At 37.4% G+C, this 23,995-nt stretch overlaps 2 protein-coding genes across 3 annotated transcripts; one reads left to right on the top strand and one right to left on the bottom strand.

The window, feature by feature from the left end:
* The first annotated feature begins 12,343 nt into the window (after positions 1-12,343).
* On the top strand, positions 12,344-22,754 carry LOC104598344 (putative protein S-acyltransferase 22). Of its 2 annotated transcripts, XM_010260369.3 has the most exons (9): positions 12,344-13,145; positions 13,219-13,332; positions 16,815-17,219; positions 18,230-18,298; positions 18,383-18,454; positions 18,783-18,911; positions 19,158-19,238; positions 19,834-20,016; positions 20,119-22,754. In XM_010260369.3, the coding sequence occupies exons 1-9, from the start codon at positions 13,104-13,106 to the stop codon at positions 20,905-20,907; spliced, it is 1,884 nt and encodes a 627-aa protein (XP_010258671.1). In that variant the 5' UTR covers positions 12,344-13,103; the 3' UTR covers positions 20,908-22,754. The 2 variants fall into 2 exon arrangements, with proteins under 2 accessions (XP_010258671.1, XP_088756877.1); XM_088900751.1 differs by lacking the exons at positions 12,344-13,145; positions 13,219-13,332 and adding an exon at positions 15,422-15,532.
* LOC104598335 (uncharacterized) lies at positions 21,702-22,709 on the bottom strand. Its single transcript, XM_010260359.3, has one exon. It carries the CDS (start codon positions 22,707-22,709, stop codon positions 21,702-21,704), a length of 1,008 nt encoding a protein of 335 aa, XP_010258661.1.
* Positions 22,755-23,995: the final 1,241 nt, after the last annotated feature.

The raw sequence follows: 23,995 nt of genomic DNA, 5'->3' as shown, positions 1-23,995 counted from the left end.
AATCCAAAAAAAGTTTCACACTACATTATATATACACACGCTGATGTGGCACGATTTGAACTGTTTGACCTGACTGATCGAACTGGTGACCCACAACCTAGAGACAAAAGGGTTCAGTCTCCCAATCGGTTTTTAAAACATTGCCCTTACTTGCTTGAAGGCATATAATCAAGTCCCAGCCGCAAAAAATAGATTTCTGCAAGACGCATAAAGAAAATTTTGATATTTGCAAAAGGCCTTTGAGCACAGTCTATTGACCAAAGCAGACTTTGTCATGTGCCATTTATATCTTGAGATTCTATTAGGGTTTCTCTTACATTGAATGTTTCACATGACAGAACCCCATTTTCAGGTGTAATAAATTGCCTGATCGCAATTCTCTCTCTACTCAGAAAAACATGAAAAAAATGAGAAGAAACTTAGAGCTAACATGGGGTTGTGCCATATTAATGGCATAAGCCGGCATGGTCACAAAAGACAAGAGAATCCACTTTATGTAGTTTTTTTTTTTCTCTGTGCCATGAAGCCTCTCATTCAAGTAGAATGTCCACTTTATTACGAGTGGACTAAAAGGATAAGCGTGGCTTGATGTAGCTTTTTTGCATGTGTTAACGTCTCATGGAAGTGTGAAAATTTTGGCTGTCCACTTTTGACCAGGATTGCAAATGGATTGAATCGAATCAAATTAGGTATATCCAATTTTGATTCACTTATATTCGAATTTAACGGCAGATGTATATTAAATATAGATTGTCAAATTTCGTTCATGAAACTTGAATCTATATAATTTATTAAAAATATAATATTTAAATTAACTTTACTAATAGATATAATATAAATGTTAAGTATATATGAACATATATTTAAAATTAATCAAAATTTATTATATGGAATAAGATAGGGGTGGGCTCATATTTAATCCAATTATAAATGCATTGAATGGAGTCGCTCTTAATAATATGGTATTCAAATGTAGACAATCAGATAACCTTTGCAGCCCTACTTTTGACTGTTAAACGAATCTCCCTGTTGATAGCTGTTTGATAATTGGGTCCCTTAAACTTCTTGTTTAATCAATCCATTACTTTTTGCCATATGGTTAAGATGATATGACCAATCTAAGCTGTTAATCAAGGAGATTACCCTTTGCCTGTTCAACCCCCAGTCCATGTCTTTGATCTTTCTTTGAAAAATGAAACCATTTAAATAAATTTTGGAGAAGTACAGACAGGCCCAATGTTGATTTCTGATTTTTACTGCAGAGCTATAAATATTTAAAAGGTCAGAAATCTATATTCTATGCACTCGTATTCATCTGTGAATTGGCATCAATTTCAAGTTGGCACTTACTCCAAATATACTTTGAACCTTCAAATTCTGACTCTGGGCTGAACCGTCATTCTCTTTAAATTTTCTATTTTTTTGCTCTTGTGAATGTTAAACCTAAAAAAATAGCTTACATTTTGACAAATACTTCAAGAGATTTTCCTGATGTGCATATATAGATATATATGCTTTAGTGCATATTGATTGATTTGTATAAGTTTTCAATTTTGAAGATCACTAATATATCAAATAAGAGAAATTACGTGATTTCAATGATTTGAAATCTTAAAAAGTGATGTGACAGGTTTTTCTATCAAATTATCCAATCCAAAATTAAAAAAAAGAATTTTGATAAAAAGAAAACCCTTTTCCAATGTCATTTTAAGGTGTTATTTAAATTACTGGATGGACAAATTTGTTCCATTTTCCTATTTGTTTCTTCTGTCTTTCTTCTTTTCTCCAGTTCATTCACTTTTGATGAATAGTGATTTGGTGGTGTCTCCATTTATTATAAGGAGTGAGTACTGCAATCATTATTCGAAACTTACATATTTCAAAGGACAAAATACCTTTTTGTATGGTTTCTTTTGTCTTCTCATCGGAAATGCTTCTTGTTCATTCAAAAACTGTGCCTAAATGGCTCTGCAGTGTCTATTAAATGAATTAATTTGTGATAAAGTATCAAGCTATAATTATCCCATTCTAGATTGATTTTTTATTTTATTTTTGCAATAACTGTTATATATATCGGGAGGGATCTATGATGCCGGAAGAATATGATACCGGAAAGGCTTTGATCAATCAAAACTTTCCGTTAGTTTTGATCAATCAAAACTTGCCGAAAGTATGCTACTGGTATTACAAGAAAGAAGAGTATTTCAATATGCTACTGGTATTACAAGAGTTTTGATCAATCAAAACTTTCCGTGGAATTTACAAATTTCTATTTATTCTCAAGAAAGAAGAGTATTTCAATAAAATCTTCCGCTTCATTTCTGTTTGTTTTCCATTTGGAGAAGTTGCTCGGAAGTATGCTACTGGTCTGTTTTTTTAGTTGCATGGGAAATTATGTAATTATCTGATCTTTGCAGTTCATAACAAAGGCTTTTTCTTCTGATCAAAGATTTATGTTTGGTACTGTTGGTGTTTTCTGAAAAAACGGTGCAACATTTGTGACAGTTAGGCGTGGGCGATTATTTGGACTTAAACCAATGTTTGGTTCATGTGTTTATCAAAAAAACGCCGAAAAATGTTGTTGCCTCAACTTTGATGAAAAAAGCTTTGATTTTTGTGCATCTAACCATTTGGGGAAGTTTCAAATTCTCACTTCCCCCAACGGTCGGTCATTTCGTGAAATGCCAAACTTACCTAGCGTCGACATGTCAGCCAAGTTGGCCGAAGTTTGAATTGATCCTATGTACTGTGGGCTACTAAAGATCAACAAAAAAAAATAACCTTAATAGATTGGTATCTGCTCGAAGGCATCTTAGCTGCATACAATCACTGAGTATCTACTCAAAGGCTGTCCATCGTCTTTTGTACAAGAGGTTCAGTGGTTGGAAAAAAAATTGTTGCCATGCCATTTGGTGCCGAGGTCCATCGTCTTTGTTCTTGCTATTTTTTTTTAGGAAAAAGTGACAATAACTCTCCATTGTTTTGTAGGTTTAGCCTTAGATCTGTTACCAAAGCACAACTAGAATCATCTTCTCTATAGGTGGCTCGACGTCCCCAAAAAAAAAAAAAACGTTGCCGATTTGTTTGATGTCGATAGGCCCCATCGGCTGGTAAGCCTTTTATTCCTTGATTTTTTTTGGGAGAACAAAGCCAATAATTCCCATTTTTTTGTAGGTTTCACCCTATATCTGTTACCAGAGCAAAACCAGTCCCATTTGGTCATTCGATTCTGCATCCCTGACCAGCCCCATTTGAGCTTTCATCCAATAAAACTTTTGATTTTTATCAGTCTTCTTTACATAAGTTTAAACATCTTAAGTAAAAAACCCACTTTCAAAGTTTATTTTCAAGGTGCAAATAAATATTTTTTTATATAATAATTTTTTTATCAAACAAAATATTTTTCTTGAATCCAAAAACAGAAGAAAGTAATAGACAAGGAATGAGATGAGGTTAGGAGAAAAAATGGATAATTTGCATATAATATACATCAATAAATATTGATTTCACACTTTGAGGATCTTTACCACACATTTTGACCGTTAGATGTGGTTTGCATCATAGATCCACCATAAACCGGCCATTACGTGCAAGCATGGGTAATTTGGACAATTGGATTGACTATGGCTCCTACACATCAAAGTGAAAGTGTCACACTAAAACACCCATATGGTTGTTTCTTGAAATGTGCCACCAAACAGCCAACCCATGAGAAAACGTTTATTTCTACTGAGTTGTAAAGTAGATTTCATGAAATGCCCAAAATATGCCCAACCAAACAACCAAACAAAAAACGTTTAAAGTGTGTTTATCATATAAACATTTATTTGATAAACGCCCCTCTAAGAAACACCAACAATACCAAACACCTACTTAAGTGTGATAAGATGGAAATATTGTCTCTCTCTCTCGTGGGGAGAGAGGAGAGAAGGATGTATTTTTTTTTCTTACAAACCATGAAACTAGTTGAATGACATGATTGTAAGACAAAACTTCTTATTGATAATTGAGGATTAAAATAAGAATGTATCTAATGCCCTCGAGTGGGTATCGGTATGTATTGATATGAACAATGATGTATTCAAATGTATCTAAATATATGGATACAGATATGTATGGTATTCATATTTTAATGCTTATTGATAATCGTTAAATTTGAATACCCGTAGCAAATCCGTTGTTCATGTTCAATGCAAGTGTCTTTGGTGGGAAGTTTGTGGTTCTAATGGTCTATGCTTTATTGCCTATATATTTCTAGGAATCACCATGGAGATATCCTTGATTTGAAGACACATCTTTTAGAATGCTCTTCTATCAACCTTATTGAAGCCTGGGTTGTTTGTTTGGGAGGCTTACAATCTTACTCTCAACTTTAGGAATCAGTCTATCATTGAAAGAGGTCCAAAGCTGGTCATCGATTATAAGAAGCATGTAATGCTGCCATGGAGATTAAAGACTATTATTTATGAATGTATGTGCATTGTTGATTGCATGGAACATGTCATCTGCCATCATGTTTTTTGAGGGGCTAACCGAGCTGTTAATTGGTTGATGCACACTGCTTTTTCTAGGTCTGTTGCTTCATGTTGGGGTTGCCTAGGGATCTTAATGTAATTTGTCTTTGATTCTTAGAAACATGCTATTCCTCGTCTTGTATATGAGATTGGCTTCCATCAGGGCAAATCGGCGCCTACACTGTTCTAACAATCTTTTATAACCTTGCATTGGATATATCTCCCCATAAAATAAAACACATAAATACAGAAATATTTTCATTGCAAGAGGCTGTTCGAACGGGCCTTGACCGAAGCCGAACTCTTTGTATATCACTATTTCGAATTTACAAAAAAAAAATCATTAAATTTGCAACTCTGTTTATCAAAATAAAAGAATCTCTAAATCGCACTTCTTTTCTCTGCACTATATTTTGGTATTATTTCTCTCCACTATCAGAACTTCAAGCATGAGACAAAAAAAAAAAAAAAAAAACTTCAAGCATAAGAGAGTTTGATCAAAGCTATCAGACCCATCACCCGTGACACCATCCATAGCCCCCGCTTCATTCTCGACCCTCCGGGCTCCGAGGACCCGAAGAAACAATCTTGCTTCTACGAAGGCGTTGACCTTGTCACGAGGTCTTTTGACAAGAAATTCATATATTGTCCAAAACCCGAACTCTTGATGGGTTAATGAATGCCAAAAAAAAATATTTTACATGGCAGAAACCAGTTGGTACTTCACGCATATCACAGTGATGAAAGAGACCCTAGAGCCCATCTGTACCATCTAACCATAAATGCTCGTATTCTGTGCAGGGTGGCCTGTGAATCCATTTCGGTACTCAACCCGCCTGATTTGGCATTTAGGCTCTCTTCCCCACTCCCCACTGCATGCCTCTCACTCTCACTGAAGTTGCCAGAAATCATAATGGCATCACATGCCAGAAATCATAAATGTTGTCCGTGGCTCTTTTCACCGAGGCCAAAACCCACGGACCCGACCCTGTTACCTAGGGACTCGGCCTGCATCCAGTTGGGTGTGATCCGAGTGGGTGGGTTTTATCCGGGCCCGATCAAATTAGTGTATGACAGAAATATCTTCAATGTTTTATGCACAACTTCATATAAGATGTCTAATTAAAGTTATATAAGATATTTTGAGAATAAACAACAAAAGATATTTCGAGTTTATAGTCGGATTCATTCGGATCAGACTCAATAAACCCAATAAAATGAACTAATAGGGTTGGTCTGAGTTGGGATCCGATCTTTATATTGGCCGGGTTGGGGTAGGACCGGCTCTACCCGTCTACCCTAATTTTAGTTGGGAGTCTTGGGACCATTGTATTAATGATGAACCATATGTTTTGAGAATGCAACACGTGAGAACATGTGGGAACTCAGAAAATTGTGCAAACATGTGACATGAATAATAATAATAATAATAATAATAATAATAATAATAATAATAATAATAATAATAATAATAATAATAATAATATTCCACACAAATACCAATTAACTTTTCATTTTCTGCACTTCATTAAAAAAGATAGAAAAATATAAAGGGTAAATTTGTAATTATAAGAATGATATATTCAAATAGTAATGCTTCAGCCTTAGGGACCACTCATGTTCATTCCCATGTCTCTCTCTATATGGATTCACCTTCATCCTCTCACATGCAGCACTGCACATGCCCCACTCTCAAGTCTTAATGAAACTCTACGTGCATTTGTCATTTTTTTGATCACAAATTGTCTGTAGCCCCACAAGCTTAGAAGTATGTAAACAAGATTAGTTTCATCACTGAGGAAGATTAATATAGTTCTAAGGGCAATCTGTTAGTCACGAGCTCACTTCCCCTCTTCTCAATACTAGTAAATGTGATAGATATGTTTGCTCTATTGCAATAGAAGGAACTGTGATCTTATACCTTGGTAGAAATCTAGAAGCAGAAGCAGAGTTGCCATTGGAGAAAACATCGATATGGTAGAGATTGTGGGCCTACAGGGGCTGACAATCTTGAATAATAGAAGCTATGGCATATTTTGGCTGACTCATTCAACCGGTAGATAGTACAAATTCACAGATCTGGTTGGTGGGTTTGTACATATTTAGAGATCCGGAAATCAGTCTGTTCATGTTATGGCCTGCCTGATCGATCGATCGCATAAATGCAGGGTTTTCATGGTAAGATCAGTGGACCTCCCATGCACCCACCCTATTCTGTTCCCATCTCTTATTCATCTATGATGTTAATATATAATACAATGCTGAGCAGTTTGCAAATAAATACATGGATCAATTGGATATGAAGAAACTGTTCAAAAAGGAATGAGAGGATGAAATTCCCTTTTTGAGTTTCCTAGTCTTAACAGACTTTTTATTTGATTGTTTTCTTTTAGATTAATTAGGAAATGTGTAAGAGTTGTATTCTTTTATATTGGTTTTCTTAGGAATTGGTTTCTTAATTTGAGTAAGTTTGTAATTAAGGGCCTATAAAAGGGACCCTAAGCAAGGTTTTTAAAACCGACCTAGAGAATGAACCGGTCAAGAGTCTGGTTCCCGGGTTAAATGATTGGCCTGTTCTGACAAAAAAATAAAAAACGGTCAAAACCGTTTGAACGGTTAACCGCCCGATCAGCGATTTATTAACCAAAATCAACGATTTTTGGAAAAAATGGAATCGATCACCTGACTGGTTCCCGGTTTTTTGGTCCAACCATCTGGTCCGGTTTGAAAAAAAGTTTCTTATTTTCTAGTGCATTACCAAAATTTCAACCTAGCGGATTCTAAGTATTTTCTTATCCCGTGTAGCTTACACAATATCAAGTTCAACCACGATTTCTGTCCTGTGTCATAATACAAAAAATAAATATAATAGTTTATATCTACATTATACAATTATTCTAATGGTAGAATGGTTAATTTTAAGGGCTTTGTTGTAATTTTAAAAATGGTATCGTAGGTTCTCACATGTGTTTTATCAAGCCAGATGTACTGGTCACCTATGAGTTGGATTGATTGCTGGATCCCCAGCAGGAGCGCACCTTTGATTGTGTATGGACAGAGACCGTTCTGTCAATTCAAATCACGGTTTGTATTTATACACTCGAACTCTCGAAGGTGCATTTCTATAGGAAACCAGCAGACACAAAGGCGTCTTTTATATGTTTTTATTTACAATATCTGTATTTATATGTTTTTGTGTTCATTGGGAGATATTTTCAATATATAACTACAGCATTGCGAGAATGGTTTAAAAACCAATTTTGTGAAAACAACATCTGGATTCATATTTCCTAATCCCCCCAACCTTATCTCAACTAAAACTAGTTGGATTTAGATCAACATACCGATTCAAATCAATATCAGAGTTTGCATGAAGCTACCCATAAAGTTGACAATTGGATTGAATTCGGACTTGAGTTGATGTAACCACTCTTTTCTTCTGCGGCCTCTTTTTGAGGCAAGATTTTCGGATCCCATTCATAGACCCAAGACCCAAGTAAAAAAAAAAAAAAAAAAAAATTGAGCCTAATTTGGTTTCAACTGAAATCTAATGTGGCTGCTTATTAAAAAAGGGGAAGAATTCTAATACAGTCAACACAAATTTCTGACCTTGATTTTTTTAATTCTAAGTTTCTAACTCCTTTTATAATCAAATCATTTTAAAAAATACAACGAATGATTGGATCTTATGTCATAGTTGATCCATTTCATGACCAGATGGTCTCTCCTACTTCAGCTATATATATATATATTTTGTAAGGTTTCTGTCTGTATGAAGTGTAAAACAGAATCAAAGTCACGGATTTCAAGATGAAAATCAGATAAATTTAATAATTTTTTTTAAAAGTAGAAAAATAATAAAATGTTATAAGAAGTTTGCTAGCTCTAAACATCACAGGAATCTTGTTGAGTGCAGCAACTTAGTTTTGAACTCTAAAAGAAGTATGTATTCCTCTCCCCACCCATTATTCAAGGAAAACTTTCGGCCCAAAAGATCCTGCAATGTGCTCCAAAATAGACCATCATTCTATATGCCTAATTTTTTTTATATAAAAGTTAAAAAAGTATTGATGACCATTAATTACCATGGAAAAAAACTCGACTTTAGATATGCTCCCAACAAATACTCTGACACTGTTCCAACAAGTTATTATCCTCTCACATCAGTAAATCTTCCCATAAATGATAAGGGAGATGTTCCTGATGTGCAGTTGCAGTAATTTGTTAGGACAATGTTGAGAGCACAACTTGGAGACAAAGTTGGGTATGGAACTGATGTGTACCTCGACATTAAACACAGATTTGAGGGCTTGGACAGGCCATAGGATCCAATTAACCACAGATTTGAAATGCAGGAAATCCAAAGGTTGGTGATTTAAATGAAACCCTATCAATAAAAACATCATATAATGTTAAGCATAAGTCAAACTATTACATTTAAATCTTCCATGCATTGAAACATCACTCAAGGTTCTGAAAATAGGAATGAACCCAACTATTATTGAATTATTCAAATTGTCAACATGTAAAGCTTCTCAAAAATGAAATGAGATTGTCTAAAGCAATGAAATCATGTTCAGTTAATGCCAAGGAATGTGCTTAATTAAAAGACAGAAAAAGGAAAACAACGCTTGGAGGGAAGAATCTTCTAGTGTTGGGTAAGAGGATTAGAGGACACAAAGACCAGTAGATGTGGGTGAATCCCAATTGACTTACCAACCATTACATGGTTCCTATCAATTCATATTACTATTGCTTTAAAAAATATTTTATTTTATTATTTCTTACTGAATTCTTCTGTCATTCAGTTGGGAGGAAGGTCCAAAGAATTGATACAGGCCGATATGGTGCTTTTTTCTGTGTTTTATTTTTTATTTTTTTGAATCTAATTTAAAGGGGTTGGTTTAAGGCCCGATTATTCTCTCAATCATGGTCTAACCCAAAACATTCTTGTAGGGGCATATTGAGAAGGCCATGATATGATATGTATCAGCCTATACATAACAATATAGGCTGATACATAACGATATTTTGAACCTTGATTGGGAATTGAGTCTTGGGATCTCTTCATTTTTTCAAACATGTGACAGGTGGCAAAACAGTGGGGCCATATCCATGTATCCGTCCCATCTAAGGATGACCTTTTCTTAAAATTAATTGAAATTAATCTTTATTTATTATATTTTAGGCAGCCATCTGAGCTGCCAGATAAAAAAAGAGAGATCGACTTCGGTCAGGGTAAGTCCATGCTCATGCCGTCCCAATATCTCCTTATAAAATAAAGCACAAGAATAGAGAGATAGTCTCAATGCAAGGGTTAAGGCTATGAAGACTGCTCTAACGGGAAAAAGATTCCTGATGTGGTGACTCTTTGCTAGACCTCGCATCTATCAAATCGCGTGGCCCAATGACAATACGCCATTACGTTTGAACAGGAATATCCGCACGTATTTACGATTTACGAGTTGAGATTTTCTGCCTAGTAAACACGTTCCAACCCTTTACCAATTTGATCCAACACTACATATGTTGACTGAGACGGACCCTCCGTATATAAGATGTGCGATATAAAATCACATTGGTAGAGGGTTGGAACGTGTTCTGTTGGCAGTGATTCAGACTCTGGATTTACACATAATACCTTTGTTTGGCAACAGCTTTTTCCACACAAAGACACACGATGGAGGGTTTAACTGACCAATATGGATTTCTCTGTGTCATGTTCACAATCTGTATCAACCGTTGGATTTGTTTACTTTTAAACCACACAGAGGAGACAAGATGAAATCATTTGATCGTCGCAGTGGGTCAAATTTCGTTCATGAGATCAAGCGTCTGTAACTCTGTATAACAGAGATAGGTGTTTTATATAATGGGGTGAAGAGAAATACAGCGTGTGTTGTGTGTTTAGGGAAGGGGGGGTGTTCGGTGCTGGAAGGCACTGAGAGAAATCCATAGAAAATTAATGCAGATAGAGAGAGAATCAGAGAGATGTCAGAGAGAAGTAAAGGACGTGGAAAAATACAAGGACAGGTAATTAGTTTTGTAATACCCATTTGCCCTTTTCTTCCTCCTCAAAATCCAATAACTGACAAGAAAATGCCAAATATTTCTCACAAGCTCAAAACCCTAACCTAACCAACTTTCTACCCTCTCCACTCTGCTCAGGTCTCTCATCACCCCATCAATCTCAACCTTCCATTGTTCGGTCACTCTTCTTCACAGTGCAAAACTGTTGATGAAAGAAACCCTATTCAAGAACCAAGCTACATCCCTTCCCTTCCTGATTGATTGAAAACTCTCTTTCTTAGTAGTTATCTTACTTTGGGGTTTTCCTTTTCTCTGATACATTCCAATGCACATACAAGATGCATCTTTGATAATAAACCCAACTTTAAAAAGCCAAAAGAATCAGAATTTACTTTTTCTATTTGGTTGGTTCATTAGTGGTCTATTTCAAATGGCTTTGGTTGACAACAGAAAAGTTAAAAAAATAAAGTTGCTCAAGTGCTATACTTTTGAGTTTTCATAATCCACTGATGTATAATATACTCAGTTTGAGACCAATTAGTCAGAAATAATGTGAAGATGTTCAAGTCTCTTCCTTTTAGAATTTTCAAAAAAATTAAAATCCAGTTTTCTTCTCAAAGCATCATACATTTCAGATTTGATATCGACAAGGGATGAAGTACATGTTGGGTTTTAAGATGATAACTTTTGTTCACAGATCTACACATGACCCACTGACAAAGAGACAGCAGCATCTCCCAAATACCTATGTGCATCCCCCACATCTCCCAAGTGAAAATTGTATACAAAAAATTCCTCATCTCTTCTAATTGTACAATGGTTCCTAGCATTCTTTGATTTCTTGCAATGACAGAACATAAAAGAGAAAAATAAGAAACAAGAACAATGAAAATGTAAACTTGTAGCGCACCATCATAAGGGATGAATTTATTATTTATGCCAATTGAAGGCAGAGGATGTAACAAAAAAAAGGAAGGCAGAGAAGAACTAATTATTGGATATGTAAACATTTGATTCTGTTTTACTTCTTGATGTAGTAGTTTCTTTTAAAACTGCAAATTTATTTTTTTGTATTTGTTTAAAAAGAGAACAATCAAAATTTTGCCATTATATGAAACATTTAAATAGTTAAACCATCTAAAATAAGGTCTTACCTTAGTCATAAAAGGTCATAATGCTATTACTCAATACTGGCCCCAGCTATCCAGGGTCTTGGGAAGAATAGATTGGATATAATCCTAACCTATTACATTTTTTTTTCACAATGGTCATTCTCAGACTCAAACTTGCATTTTTACATTGGACAGCCTAGGATTTTACCATTACACCAAATAAATGGTTTCCAAGGTCTTTAATCTTGTCACAAAAAGGCAAAAATCCCCCTACAAAGCATCTCCATAAGATATAGAAGCTGTACCTTATAGTCACTCTTTAAGGTATATATATAGCTTCTAATATAATATATATAGCTTGGCTGCTTGATCCAAATTCTGTTTTATAGGTTTCAACTACTCTCTTTCATTTATGAAATATGGAACAGAGATGGAAATTCCTGTTAGAGTGGGGTTCCTGGTTATTTTGCCTCTTTAGAAGCTGTTCATTCTGCAAAAGAAGCATGGGTATCAAGATGTGGTCAATGGACATAAGAGGCATAAATGGTGAGATGCCATTAAGGAAGAGGGACTAAATGGTGAGATGCCATTAAGGAAGAGGGACTAAATGGTGAGATGCCATTAAGGAAGAGGGACCCATCCCTCAAGATCATTTATTATTGTGTTCTTTCTTTTGCAACAAGACACTGGAGCATGACCACTTTTATCAACAGATAGGAGAAAGGAAAAAACAAGGGTAAGAAGAAAAAAAAAAACTTGGATTTGGGCTATTTTTTCTGTACCTCCGTGTTGACCCAAGAGTAAGACAGAGATTTTTCTCTGTTATTTTATTTCATTTTCCCCGAAGAAGTACTGATCCATGTGTAAGTGATTAAGGTTAACACGCTGAGATGAGATGAGAGAGAGATTAATGTTTCAAAAGTCGTTTTTTAGAACTTAGAATCCATAAAAAGGAAAATCAGACAGCAATTTTTTACTAAACCAGAGACGCTTATGATTTGCGCATAGAAAAAGGAGGTGTGGCTTCTCTCTCTCTCTCTCGTTCTCAGTCTCTCTCCATTTATATTTACTAGAAGCAGATCTTTGCCCATGTAAAAGAGCTCAGGAGGAAGAAACCCAAGTACCCAACCCTTCGCCCCTTTGGTGCCCTGGGAGATGGAGTAATCCAGCAAAGACTTCACCACTGACCATTGTCCTTTCTCCACTCCCCTGAACCCAAAATCAATCTTTATTTTTCCCACTTCCCCCTCCCTCTTTCTTACTGATAAGAATGGTAGGAAATAGATACGCAAAATATTAGGTTATTCTTCCGGTGAACCCCATCTCTTCCTGAGAAGAAGAAGAAGAAAGGAAAGAGAGAACGCAACCGAAATCATTTATTATATCTGGATTCATAACCATTTTTTTTGCATTTTCTGGAATTTTATCTGCAACAATTAAGTAGGAAATGAGGAAGCATGGATGGCAGCTTCCCTACCATCCTCTTCAGGTACATTTCCTCTTTAATGCTAGTATTGTTATCCTCTTTTCCCGTTTCTCTGTGCTCATTTCTGTCTCTATAGGTGGTTGCTGTGGCTGTATTTCTAGCATTGGGTTTTGCTTTTTATGTCTTCTTCGTGCCTTTCGTTGGAGGGAAGGTGTTTCAGTACGTTGTAATGGGGCTTTACACTCCTCTCGTAAGTAATCTTTCAAATTCTTTTAGATGTTCCTCGTATTTTCAGGTTCTTCTTCTTCTTTTGGTAGACTTATGAACTGAGATCTGCATGATGTGCTTTTTTCGGTTGATTTTCGATTCATGGGTTGAGCTTAATCCTCTGCCCTCCTTATGAATGGGTTCCTTTTTTCCTTTTCTATTCTCTGTTTCTATTTCTTTTGTGTCTTACTGTCCTACCGACTCCTCGAATTTCCCCATGAAGCTGTAATTTTGGCTTACAAGGAAGGAAGGGTTGCTTGTCCTTTTGCTTTTCTTGCATCTTTGGGAGCCAATAGACAATAATATAATGTCCTAGCTTATGATTCAAATCCATTACCCATTGATAAGTTAGTATTCTCTCACTTGTTTAGGCAAAGCCTCTCACTTTGTTATTCCTATGTGAATATTGAATCCTGTTTATAAATCATGGTGGAACCCTTGTACGAATAAATTAGATCATCTTGAATGCCCCTCCCTCCTATTTGGTAGCCAGAAATACATGGCGGATTTGGAAATGCATGATACTTGGTATAGAAAGTTTTCTTTCAGAGAAGCTTTCCGGTTGAAATTCTGTAAAGTTTCACCCAGAGATACAGGCTATCTATCTTCATTTCAATCAAGGCTGATTTTGAGCTTTTATTTGCATGGGGGAGTGATTTTCAATAAGGACATATCTTTGATTCATTTTTAGCTCTTCTCATAATGTCCTTAAAATGCAGAATGAACTAAAGTATCTAGAAAAGAAGGCTAGGTGGGATCTAAAGAGGCTGCTTTTATGCCTTTTGCAAACATTTTATAACCGATTTTCAGTATGCAACTGGGTAATGGGGATGAAGTTCATGACGCTCATGCACAAAGCCACAACCACTCTTGTTTATCATATGATATGATACAATAGGTGGCTTTGAGCATGTGACATCAATTCGGTTTTCTCTGTTGATGGAAAAATTTTGGATTGTCAAAAACTAGCCATCCAAACAATTTGCATTCTCTGGAGAGTCAGAAAGGGCTATTGATATCTATCTATCTATATATATACACAATTTTCCAGGTCTTTTTTTTTTTGATCAATCAATTTTCCAGGTCATAGAAAGTAGAAACATTGCCCACTCACTGAATAGGCTGCCACTTGGATTGTGGTAGTACTGAAATTTGAAACTTCCATTTTTGTGTAGCATGCCAAATTTTGCCTCACAGTGCAAGGTCACTTAATGGTACATATGGTGCTTGTTAAGCAGCTCACAGTGGGAGCATATATTGTTAGCCATATGAATAAATGTGTTCAGAACTTTTTTAACAATAACATGCCCAGGGGTCAATCTAAATTCTGATTATTTGTATGTGTTTACATGGGAACATAAAAAACCAACACACACCACAATAGATGTAGATAATCCATAAGGAGTGTCAGGATTGTGAGGCTATAAGTCCATGATGGATGAAGTGGAAATATGCTTCTCTACTGTTGTATAATCATTCATACTGCAGGAGAGTTGTGCAAAATGTTTGTAAGAGCAATCCATAAATAAATGGCTATAAGAAGTAAGAACAGACAGCCTTTATGGGTAAAGACTGTTGAACAATCAAGAGAAAAGCATCTCAGAATGAACTTCTCTGAGATAAGGATGAGTGGCAATAGCAAAGTCAGAAATAGATTATCTGTGGGAATCTAGGGGCAACTCTGATAGGTTGCAAGATGTGGAAAAATTGACTGAAATGGTTTGGTCATGCATTTGGTGGGTGTTTGAAACCAGCAATGAGTGGTTTGGTGTAAGTTGAAGGCTCCAAAAGAGTAAGAGACTAGTGGTTATGGCCTAGGTCAAGAGCAGCGTCCATATTGTTGACCTTAAATGGTTGGATGTGAATGATTGAATTGACTGTATTATGCACACTCATTTAATGTATCTTGTGCTATATGATTGATAGATGTTAATGGTAGTAGTCTGTTATGTCGCGGAACTGAATGTCTCTTGAGAACATTCTCCCATCATTTAGTTGATGAATTTATCAGACTTGCCTTTTAAGGATTTGAGAACCCATTATATATGATATACTTTGGTGTCAGGCATTGCAGCCCCAAAGTGTAGATCTATTGCTGGTCAGATTTGATCATTGAAGGGGTATCCATCAAAAGCTAGACCATGATTTTCCTCATTTTCTATGCATGTGCAATGAGAAGGGTGGTAGGAAAATGGCTTTCTTCCTGTTCATTAGTGCATCATGCATGCATTTTTCCATGGAATTCTTTAAGATCGTATTGCCAAATTTGTTAGGTAATAGTTGGGCTCAAGTGCACTATGCAAAACTTAAAGTTCATTTGTAGAAATTTTGCAATGTCTTTCATCTGGGGTCTGCTAAAACCAATATTTTCAACACATGGCTGATCCTGCTGGTCAACCCATCATCCTACCAGAATTCTGGGTCTGTTTCACCACTGAACTGCTTGTCTGCAATGAACTGTTGACTTGGGAAATGACCTGGTGACCCAGCTGGTTCAACCACTGAATTGTTTGACCCGGTCAGTGGGCCATGGGTTAGATATATATATTTTTTTTGTATTTTAGTAATTTTTCCATCACTAAAAAAATGATTCTTATTTGCCATACTTATTTTTTTTTAATATGATGATTATATTAGTATTAGAGATATGCCCAAGTTTTCTATGAATTTTCTGTGTTTTTATATTTTTATTATTGAATTATGATGCCACAGGTCAACCTGTTTGATCTATGGAACTGTTGACCTACCACCCAGAAGGAAAAGCGGTTCCATTTCCAGCTTGGATTTAAAACATGATCCTTGGTAAATTAGGAGATGGTATTGCCTTTTTGAATATATCAATAGACATGTACAGAGTTAAGCATGTGGAGGTGGAGGGGGACTTTTAGCTGGTAGTTGGTTGGTCTAAAGATGGTAGTGAGGGCCCTTGGAGATTTAGGCCAAGTTTGGGAGCTTATTTGAAAAATAAGCGATTATTGAATAAGTGCTTATTCTAATAAGCACTTATGAGTGTTTGGTGAAAAATTACTTATTTTAAATTGGGGTAGTATAGGTATTTTTAAAATGATGTGGTGGGCCAAGATAGGCCAAAAAGAAAATAACCGCTTAAAAATAAGCCCAAAATTTGGGCTTTTCAAATAAGTGCTTATTCTCAAACCAAACACTTGTTTTGGGCTTACTTCCCAAAATGCAAATAAGTGCTTATTCGTGTGGTCCCAGCCTAAAATAAGTGCTTATTTGAATAAGTACTTATTTTTAAGCACTTTTAAACTTAGCCTTGAACACTTTTTGGACAGAAGCTACAGATTGATTGTATATTTTGTATGTGCCTCTATGTATTATTGCTTTTCATTATCAAATGAATTATATATGTTGAGGGTTGTAGTCTTCTAAAGATTTGAATCACCAGCCTCTTCATCCTCATTCTGATCTTGCTAACATTACCTATGTTACTTATCCTTTCAGATTACATGTGTATTCAGCCTCTACATCTGGTGTGCGGCAGCAGATCCTGCAGATCCAGGAGTGTTCAAGTCCAAGAAGTATGTTAATACTTCAACTGATGAAAAGTATCCTCAGCCCAAGGGATCTAAACTAGGAGGCGGTTCAAGTTCCTCAAAGCAAGATGCAAATGCATCATTGGTTGGAGATAAGACCATAGATTCAGCAATGGGTTCTGCCATTGGGGAGGATCCCTCAAGTGAAACTGAAAAGAAGAATACATCTTCTCACAGTCAATCTTGTTGTATGTATTTGTTGGGGTTTTGTTCATCTGCATTTACATGCAACTGCTCAAGTCCATCTGAACAATCCTCTGAGCTGCAAACAAGTGAGGATGGCTTGTTCTATTGCAGCCTGTGTGAGGTGGAGGTATGTACAGGCATTTTCTACCGGTAATGTTTGCACCTTCTTTCTAAATTAGACAATATTGAAATGCATTATATGCTTTATCATTAGGAAGTATGAGGTCTGTGGTGGCTAGATCTTAATGATGGCCTACCAAATTGCTCATGAGAATTTGCCTGCATGCAGGGGGCTAGACCACCATTTTTGGGTTCCAATAAATAGATCTCCTATTTCATAGTTAGCCTGATTACATGACCTATTTATTCTATGTATTAGATAATCATGATCGTTGACCATCTGTTGCATGACCTTTACCACCAAGAAGTCCATCGTTTTTCCTTTTGGAGATTGTCCAGTTTGCCCGAATGATTTATCATTATAAATATGTGCGGCAATGATAATCCCATTCGTAGTCTGTCTCTTCTTTTCAAAAGCTTGCCTCCATGCATAATAATTGATCTAGACCTATGATCTATCATTTATTTTTTAATCAAGATAAATAATGTACATTCAATTAGTGAGGAAGGAAGGGTCCAAGGACCTGTAGCTTAAATGAAAGAGTGTAGAGGGGCGGAAGAGTGAATGGTAAAACAGTAGTTTACTGATGAGAAAAAAAGGAGGTGAAGCAGTACTTTTATAGCTTACCTGAATAATTGGGTAAGACTTTTGTTGAGCATAAGTTAGAGTTCTTAATGGTTTAACAACTCTATTTCCAAGTACAAGTTGTAATTAAATTGAATTTCCCAAAGAACTAAAAGATAAGTCCAACAAAACATATTACAAAACAGCAAAGTTTCTGCTTGAATTTGAATTTTGTTATATTTTCAAATTTATATATGTTCTTATTCTCTGCACTTAACTATAAGAAAACCAAACTCAATCCACTTTCTAAGGGTCAAGGAATAAAAAAACTTTGTCAATGTATAGTTGCCTGCATATCTGCTGAATAGCTTGTAAAGTACAACTCCATTACAAGGCTTTCACCCAATTTGTTCATACATATAGTATTCTGATTCTATAGAATTGTGGCACAGGTTTGCAAGTACAGCAAGCACTGCAGGGTTTGTGACAAGTGTGTTGACCGCTTTGATCATCATTGCAGGGTATTCAAACTCTTGTTTGATGGAAATTCTCTCAGACCCACCCTTGGCAGCACCTCTAATCTCTTTCATGTTTTGGTTTTGTAGTGGCTCAACAACTGTATAGGCCGAAGGAACTACCAACAGTTTTTCACCTTGATGGTTTCTGCCCTTTTATTGGTAAGCATGAGCCTACATCCTTTTGCCTGTTGAGAAGCTTAAGGGTGTCAGATTTGAAACATCCAAAAATTTGACTCAAACCTTCAGTCAGTGCTCTCTTCACCACCTTAAGACTTGTTCTTTTCCAGCTTACTTAGAACATTTCCCATCCTATCCTTTCTTTTTGCCCTTGAGCAACAATCATCATCTCAACTTCTGAAGAAACATGCAACATCCCAATGACCACTTCAGTTGAAGAGTAAGCATTTTCTTTTCTTGTCTCTTTTCATTTTGCTTGATTATTGACAGGTATGTACATGGTTTTTGCACCTTGGGCTTGAGATTGCAGCTTATTCTACAATGGTCGATAGGCATCCTTGTGATCATTTGCTGTTTTCTTGAGCGGAAGCAATTTGCCGTGGAGATCACCTCCAAGTTGGGGAGCAGTTTCTCTTTGGTGCCCTTTGTCGTGGTGGTGGTGAGTATTTTAATTCTTCCTTTTATTTTCTGTTTATGCTAAATTAAGGTCTGTTTCTTGAACAAAGATGTTTGGTAAGTGGACTCTGAGAGCTGTTTCATAGCTTTACTTTTATAAAATTGTTTTTTTTTGGGTGTTCAAATAAGCCAAACTTAGAAATCAAGTGATTGATTGGTTTTCAGTTTTGTTCTCTTCTTTTTGAACATAATCTTCTCTTACCAATGAAATGTATGCTGCATTTAACAGGCTTCGTGCACCATTTTGGCCATGATTGCAACCCTTCCTCTTGCTCAGCTTTTCTTCTTTCATGTTCTTCTCATTAAAAAGGTAAATTAACTACTTGGTTCTTTCTGTTGTGTTTTCATGTGGTGTTATCGTTGCTGTAATGGTACAGGGAACATAAGGAGCACTACTTGTGCAATCATGTGATGATGGTCCTGTTTGTCGTTTACCTCAAGAGTCATTTTAGAGGATACCACATGGACACGAAACAAAAAATACAGAGTTATTACTCAATGGTGGTAGGCTGTCTCTCTCTTCAAGAACAGATGGCTCTTGGCCTTTTGGGTATCACCTTGGCTTCCAATCTGAACTGCTTGTTCAAGTGGACTCCTAGATTGGCCAATGGACTTGGTGACTATTTAGTAAGGGAAAGAGTAACAAAGGTGGTGCTGGAATTGGTGGCACAGGGGTGAATAATATTTTGATGCTTTAAATGTATTTTCATGTGTCTGCGTTTGGCTGTTTGTATTATGTCTCTTCACTCTAAGCATCGTGGAATGGACTGTTTTCGTTCCCCCTTGATCCTTTTCACATCAATAAATCACCATTGCTGATAAGAAAAAGAGAACAAGAAAAGGAACACCATCTATACAACTTAATCTGTCAATTATGTTCTAAGTGCATGTGTTATATGTTACAGGGAATCAGCACATATGATTACATTATTGCTTTGAGAGAGCAGGAGCAGCAAGGTGTGGGAGGTCAGCAGAGCCCGCAGATGTCTCCTGCTAGCTCTCTTACTGGGTTAAGTAGTGCAAGCTCCTTCAACACTTTCCACCGAGGTGCATGGTGTACTCCTCCAAGATTGTTTCTTGAAGATCAGGTAGGAGCCATACTTTAGCAAATTAGTGTGTGGGTTTATTTATAATTGGGCGGGTGTCCTGTCAATTGTGCCATGATGCTACCTTTTCTGCTTTCCTTCCAGTTTGATGTGGTTCCTCCAGACACTGGAATGCCTATTAGCTCATCTGGGAAGAGGATGGTGGGAGAGGAACATGTCAGAAGAAAGAATCCTGGAGCTGTGAAGATCAGTCCATGGATGTTGGCACGTATGAATGCCGAAGAAGTCTCAAGAATCGCACTTCAGGCAAGGAAGAAATCCAGAATCCTTCAGCCTGTGGTAAGGCAGGAAGTACCATTTGGGCTAGAAAGAGACAGCAGCTTTGGAAGCAACAGTGGTAGGATGCTCCCAAGGCCAGAAAATCGGAGGCGAGCTAACAAGCGGGTCCGAGTTCCAGCAGATCTTCCGCTTGAGTCCCTGGCAAAAATATCATCCAAGGCTGCTGATAGTAATGACAGTGATCTAGTAGCAGGAACATCAACCAGTTTAGCTCCTCTGCAACTTGAAGCACGCAGTGCTTTCCGTACAAGCCGAGCGATGTCAGCCCTAACTGGGATGGTTGCTTCTTCTCCTGAGAGTAGTCTAGCCTCACCTGATCTCCATCCATTCCATGTCTCGTCAGGAGCAGAAGATAACAGAGGGCTAATGGCTCTTTCTGCCGCTGGTAGTGCTCAGAACGGATTACCACTCTCAAGGTCTACGAGTGATGGCTATGAGGCATCTGGAGGTGAAGATAGTGACCGGGTTCCTCCCCGAATGATGCACAGGTCAACAAATTGGAATAACCTCCTCTTTAGCTCTGGTCACGAAGATAGGACACTTAAATCCAAGGCATCATCTTCATCGAGCCAAACTAACCATATGAAGCTTTGACTGACTAGAATTAAGAGTTTGGACCTTTTTATGGTCTCCCTAAGATTAAGGTGAAAAGCTTGATATTCTTTTATTTGTGATCCACGGCTTTAAAATCAGGCTTGTGGGCCCTTTTAGCCCTTGGTTCTTGCCCCTCTGTTGTTGGGGTTGACATCCACTCTGAGAAGACATGAGAGGGACTGAATGAGAGTGGAGTTTGGTTGAGTTAAAGCATGTCTTGTACTGCCTGAATTTCATTGCAATTTCTTGTTCTTGGTTCATTCCACCAAGACAAGACCGGAAGGCAACATTTGTAATGTATTCTTCCAACCTTGTGTTGATTTCTGTTCAAAATGGAATTTACCCATACAGTGGTTAACCTGTAATTTTGTGTCTGAGTGAGGCTGCTGTAAAGTTATATTTGCCCTGACACCTTGTTCCATTACTTAATATTTCATGATTATTGATCTTGTAGTAATCTTTACAATCACGTCTTATTACACTAAGAATCTGAAAGCTGATGGAAGTGACAAAAGCGAATGCAATCTAAAGGAATCTATGAATATACAAAGGAGAAAAAGCAAATACTACGAAGTATAAAGAAATGGGACAATGCGGCCTTTTATTTCCGCTTAGCTCTTCTTTGAGCTTACCTATCGGGTATTGTATTTTGGCTTGGTTGTCGCTCAATTATTAGAGCTACCAGAACTAATTCTATGGGTCTAATCTTTTTATTGGCGCCAATTCAACTATCAAAACAATTTTCCGGGGAGCCATTTAACAGCTAGAAGCATTTTTAACCTTCAGAAGGTTCTTCAAGGAAATTCTTGCAAAGTCTTCCGGATTGTGAAAATGCTTTTGTCCTCTTCCTGTGCAAGATCGATCTGGTAATTGTGACTACCTTCCAGAGACTTTTGACAAGATGACTTACAGGCCTTGAAGAATATGCAGCTTGCAATGGTGTCAAGGAGAACGAGGAGGGAGTAGAGATAAGCAATCAAAAGACCCTCCAATGCCATAGAAGGTCGGAATTTAACAGAAAGATGATAATCTCTTACTACCCGATACTGGAACAAGGCTTCAATAGCTGCCAGGCCCAAATTGACAGGGAGAGCCAGTGAGAGAGCTATAGAAGTCCTGCCTCTAAGAAGCACGAAGGCCTTGAGGATTGCCAGATACCCAGAGCAGTTCTCCATTCCTGCCACAACCAGAGCTAAGTTGCAGATGATGAAAGTGTTGGCAAGTATGACAGAGTAGAGTATGGCTCCGGCTGCTGAGAGGAAAAGGAGGAAGTTGGGAGAAGAGAAGCCAAAGGCAGCAAAGGAATTAAAGGCGAGGAAGAAGAGAGAGAAGGTGGTAGCATTGGCTGCAAGGATAACAAAACAGTTGTTGATGTAGGTGAAGAAGAGGCGGCTATAAAGGAATGCCAAAGAAAAGATGGAAGCTGGAGGAGATGGTTTGCAATGATTAAAACCTCGGATTACACAGGCCTTTGCTACTAACAGGAAGGAAAGGGTGAATGGGATAGTAACAATGGAGGAACAAATGGTCTGAGAGAGCTTGAGACTGAGAAGAGAGAAGAGCTGGGATGAGGGTGGGAACCCTGCAGCATCAAAGAGGGATTGGAGACGAGCTTGGATGGTTGGGAGGAGAGGTGACAATGATGGCAGAACAGCTTGAGAGAGGAGAATTGAAACAGATACAGGAAAGATGAAGAGTGCTGCAATGGTGGTGAAGTGCTGGTAGTGTTTGAGAAAAATGAAGATCGATCTCCTGACAATCTTGCTGGTTCTCTCCGTTGGAATTGATGGGCTCTCCTCCATTGCAAAGGAAATGTCAATGAGCGACTCGGAGGTTGGTTTGTATATGAAAGCATGGAGGAGGCGTTGATGTTTTCTTCTATTTAATAAAGAAATGAAAAAAAGAATACTCAACGGGTTAATATCTGTCTCTCTCTGTGTGTGGGGATGGTGGTGGTTTAGATTTGAAGTATTCGGAGTTTGGTATTTTTAGATGAATGGATTGGCCAACTACTAAACCAACAATAGCAAAAGTGGAGTTGTTTTGGGAACTCGGGTTTCTTTGGAGTCATGACTCATGAGAGAAGTCTGTCTTTGTGATGTATCCTCCAGCCAACTTCTTCCTTTGTTTTCTGCTACACATATAATAATACACTTCGCCATAAGCTTGGCTGATCACTGATCAGAGTCTCTTTTGGCTGATGATGCAAAGTGAGCTCCTTTTGAATAACTTCTAATGTACTCCTACAAAGTCCTATCAATACAAATCTTGATATCCTTCACATGGTAGGTGATACGTAGCTTCTACGGGAATTATATAAAAAAAGAAGAAAGGTGGGCATCAAGGTTTCCATATTGTTCTTCATCACTACCAAACAGAAACAGTTAATGGGGTGGTGAGGGAATGATTCTTCATCAACCGTTTGATTGGAATCCAAGTCTTCCCTAGGTGAGATGAGCAAGGATCAAATGGTGAGATTCATTAAAGGAGACTGTTGACTTTCTCATCTCATCACAAGTCAAAACGCATTTATGGTAGGGGTTTTTGTAATCAGAACTAATAATCGAGCTTCAATCCTGACCGTCCAATCGGAATTGGAACTCGTGTGGTCTGATCTCAAAGTCAAATAGATCTAGTCCTCAGCCCTCCTACCATAACCCATTTGCTATTTTTTTAAGACTTCAAGTAAGCAAGAAACTACAGCAAATGGTTAGAAATATATATAATTGCAGGAGTTGATACAGAAAACTGGAGCACATTATAGGAGGGTGGTATTGAGAATCTGATGTACATCTATCTGTACCACGTGCAGCTTTCTAGTGGTGACTCGGGATAAGCCAAGTCAAGCCGAGTCTGAGTTGGGTTGAGGCAATTTTCCATTTAACAGATGAGACATCAGTCATCATGATGTGGAGGACTGGAGGGTGCCAAGTCGTCTTTATTGGGGCAGGGTTTGTTAGGGGTTCATAGTCTGATAATCGACCCATGTAGGCCCCTTATGGTCTTGGTTAAATTCCAATTAATAAAATGGACCTTTCAGTTCAGTTTGGTAGATTGTCGCTTTTTTTTCCCCTTCCCTGTGACCTTT

This window comes from Nelumbo nucifera, chromosome 3 (genome assembly GCF_055504915.1).
Source record: "Nelumbo nucifera cultivar China Antique chromosome 3, China Antique-T2T, whole genome shotgun sequence".
NCBI lineage: Eukaryota > Viridiplantae > Streptophyta > Magnoliopsida > Proteales > Nelumbonaceae > Nelumbo > Nelumbo nucifera.
This window is presented reverse-complemented; position numbering and strand designations above follow the sequence as displayed.

Bases quoted from the DNA above. Each gene is read 5' to 3' on its own strand.
- LOC104598335 (XM_010260359.3), bottom strand. From the start codon at position 22,709: ATGGAGGAGAGCCCATCAATTCCAACGGAGAGAACCAGCAAGATTGTC.
- LOC104598344 (XM_010260369.3), top strand. From the start codon at position 13,104: ATGAGGAAGCATGGATGGCAGCTTCCCTACCATCCTCTTCAG. The intron at 17,220-18,229 runs GTATGTACAGGC...ATTGTGGCACAG, and splicing joins GCAGCCTGTGTGAGGTGGAG to GTTTGCAAGTACAGCAAGCA. The intron at 18,299-18,382 runs GTATTCAAACTC...TTGGTTTTGTAG, and splicing joins GCTTTGATCATCATTGCAGG to TGGCTCAACAACTGTATAGG.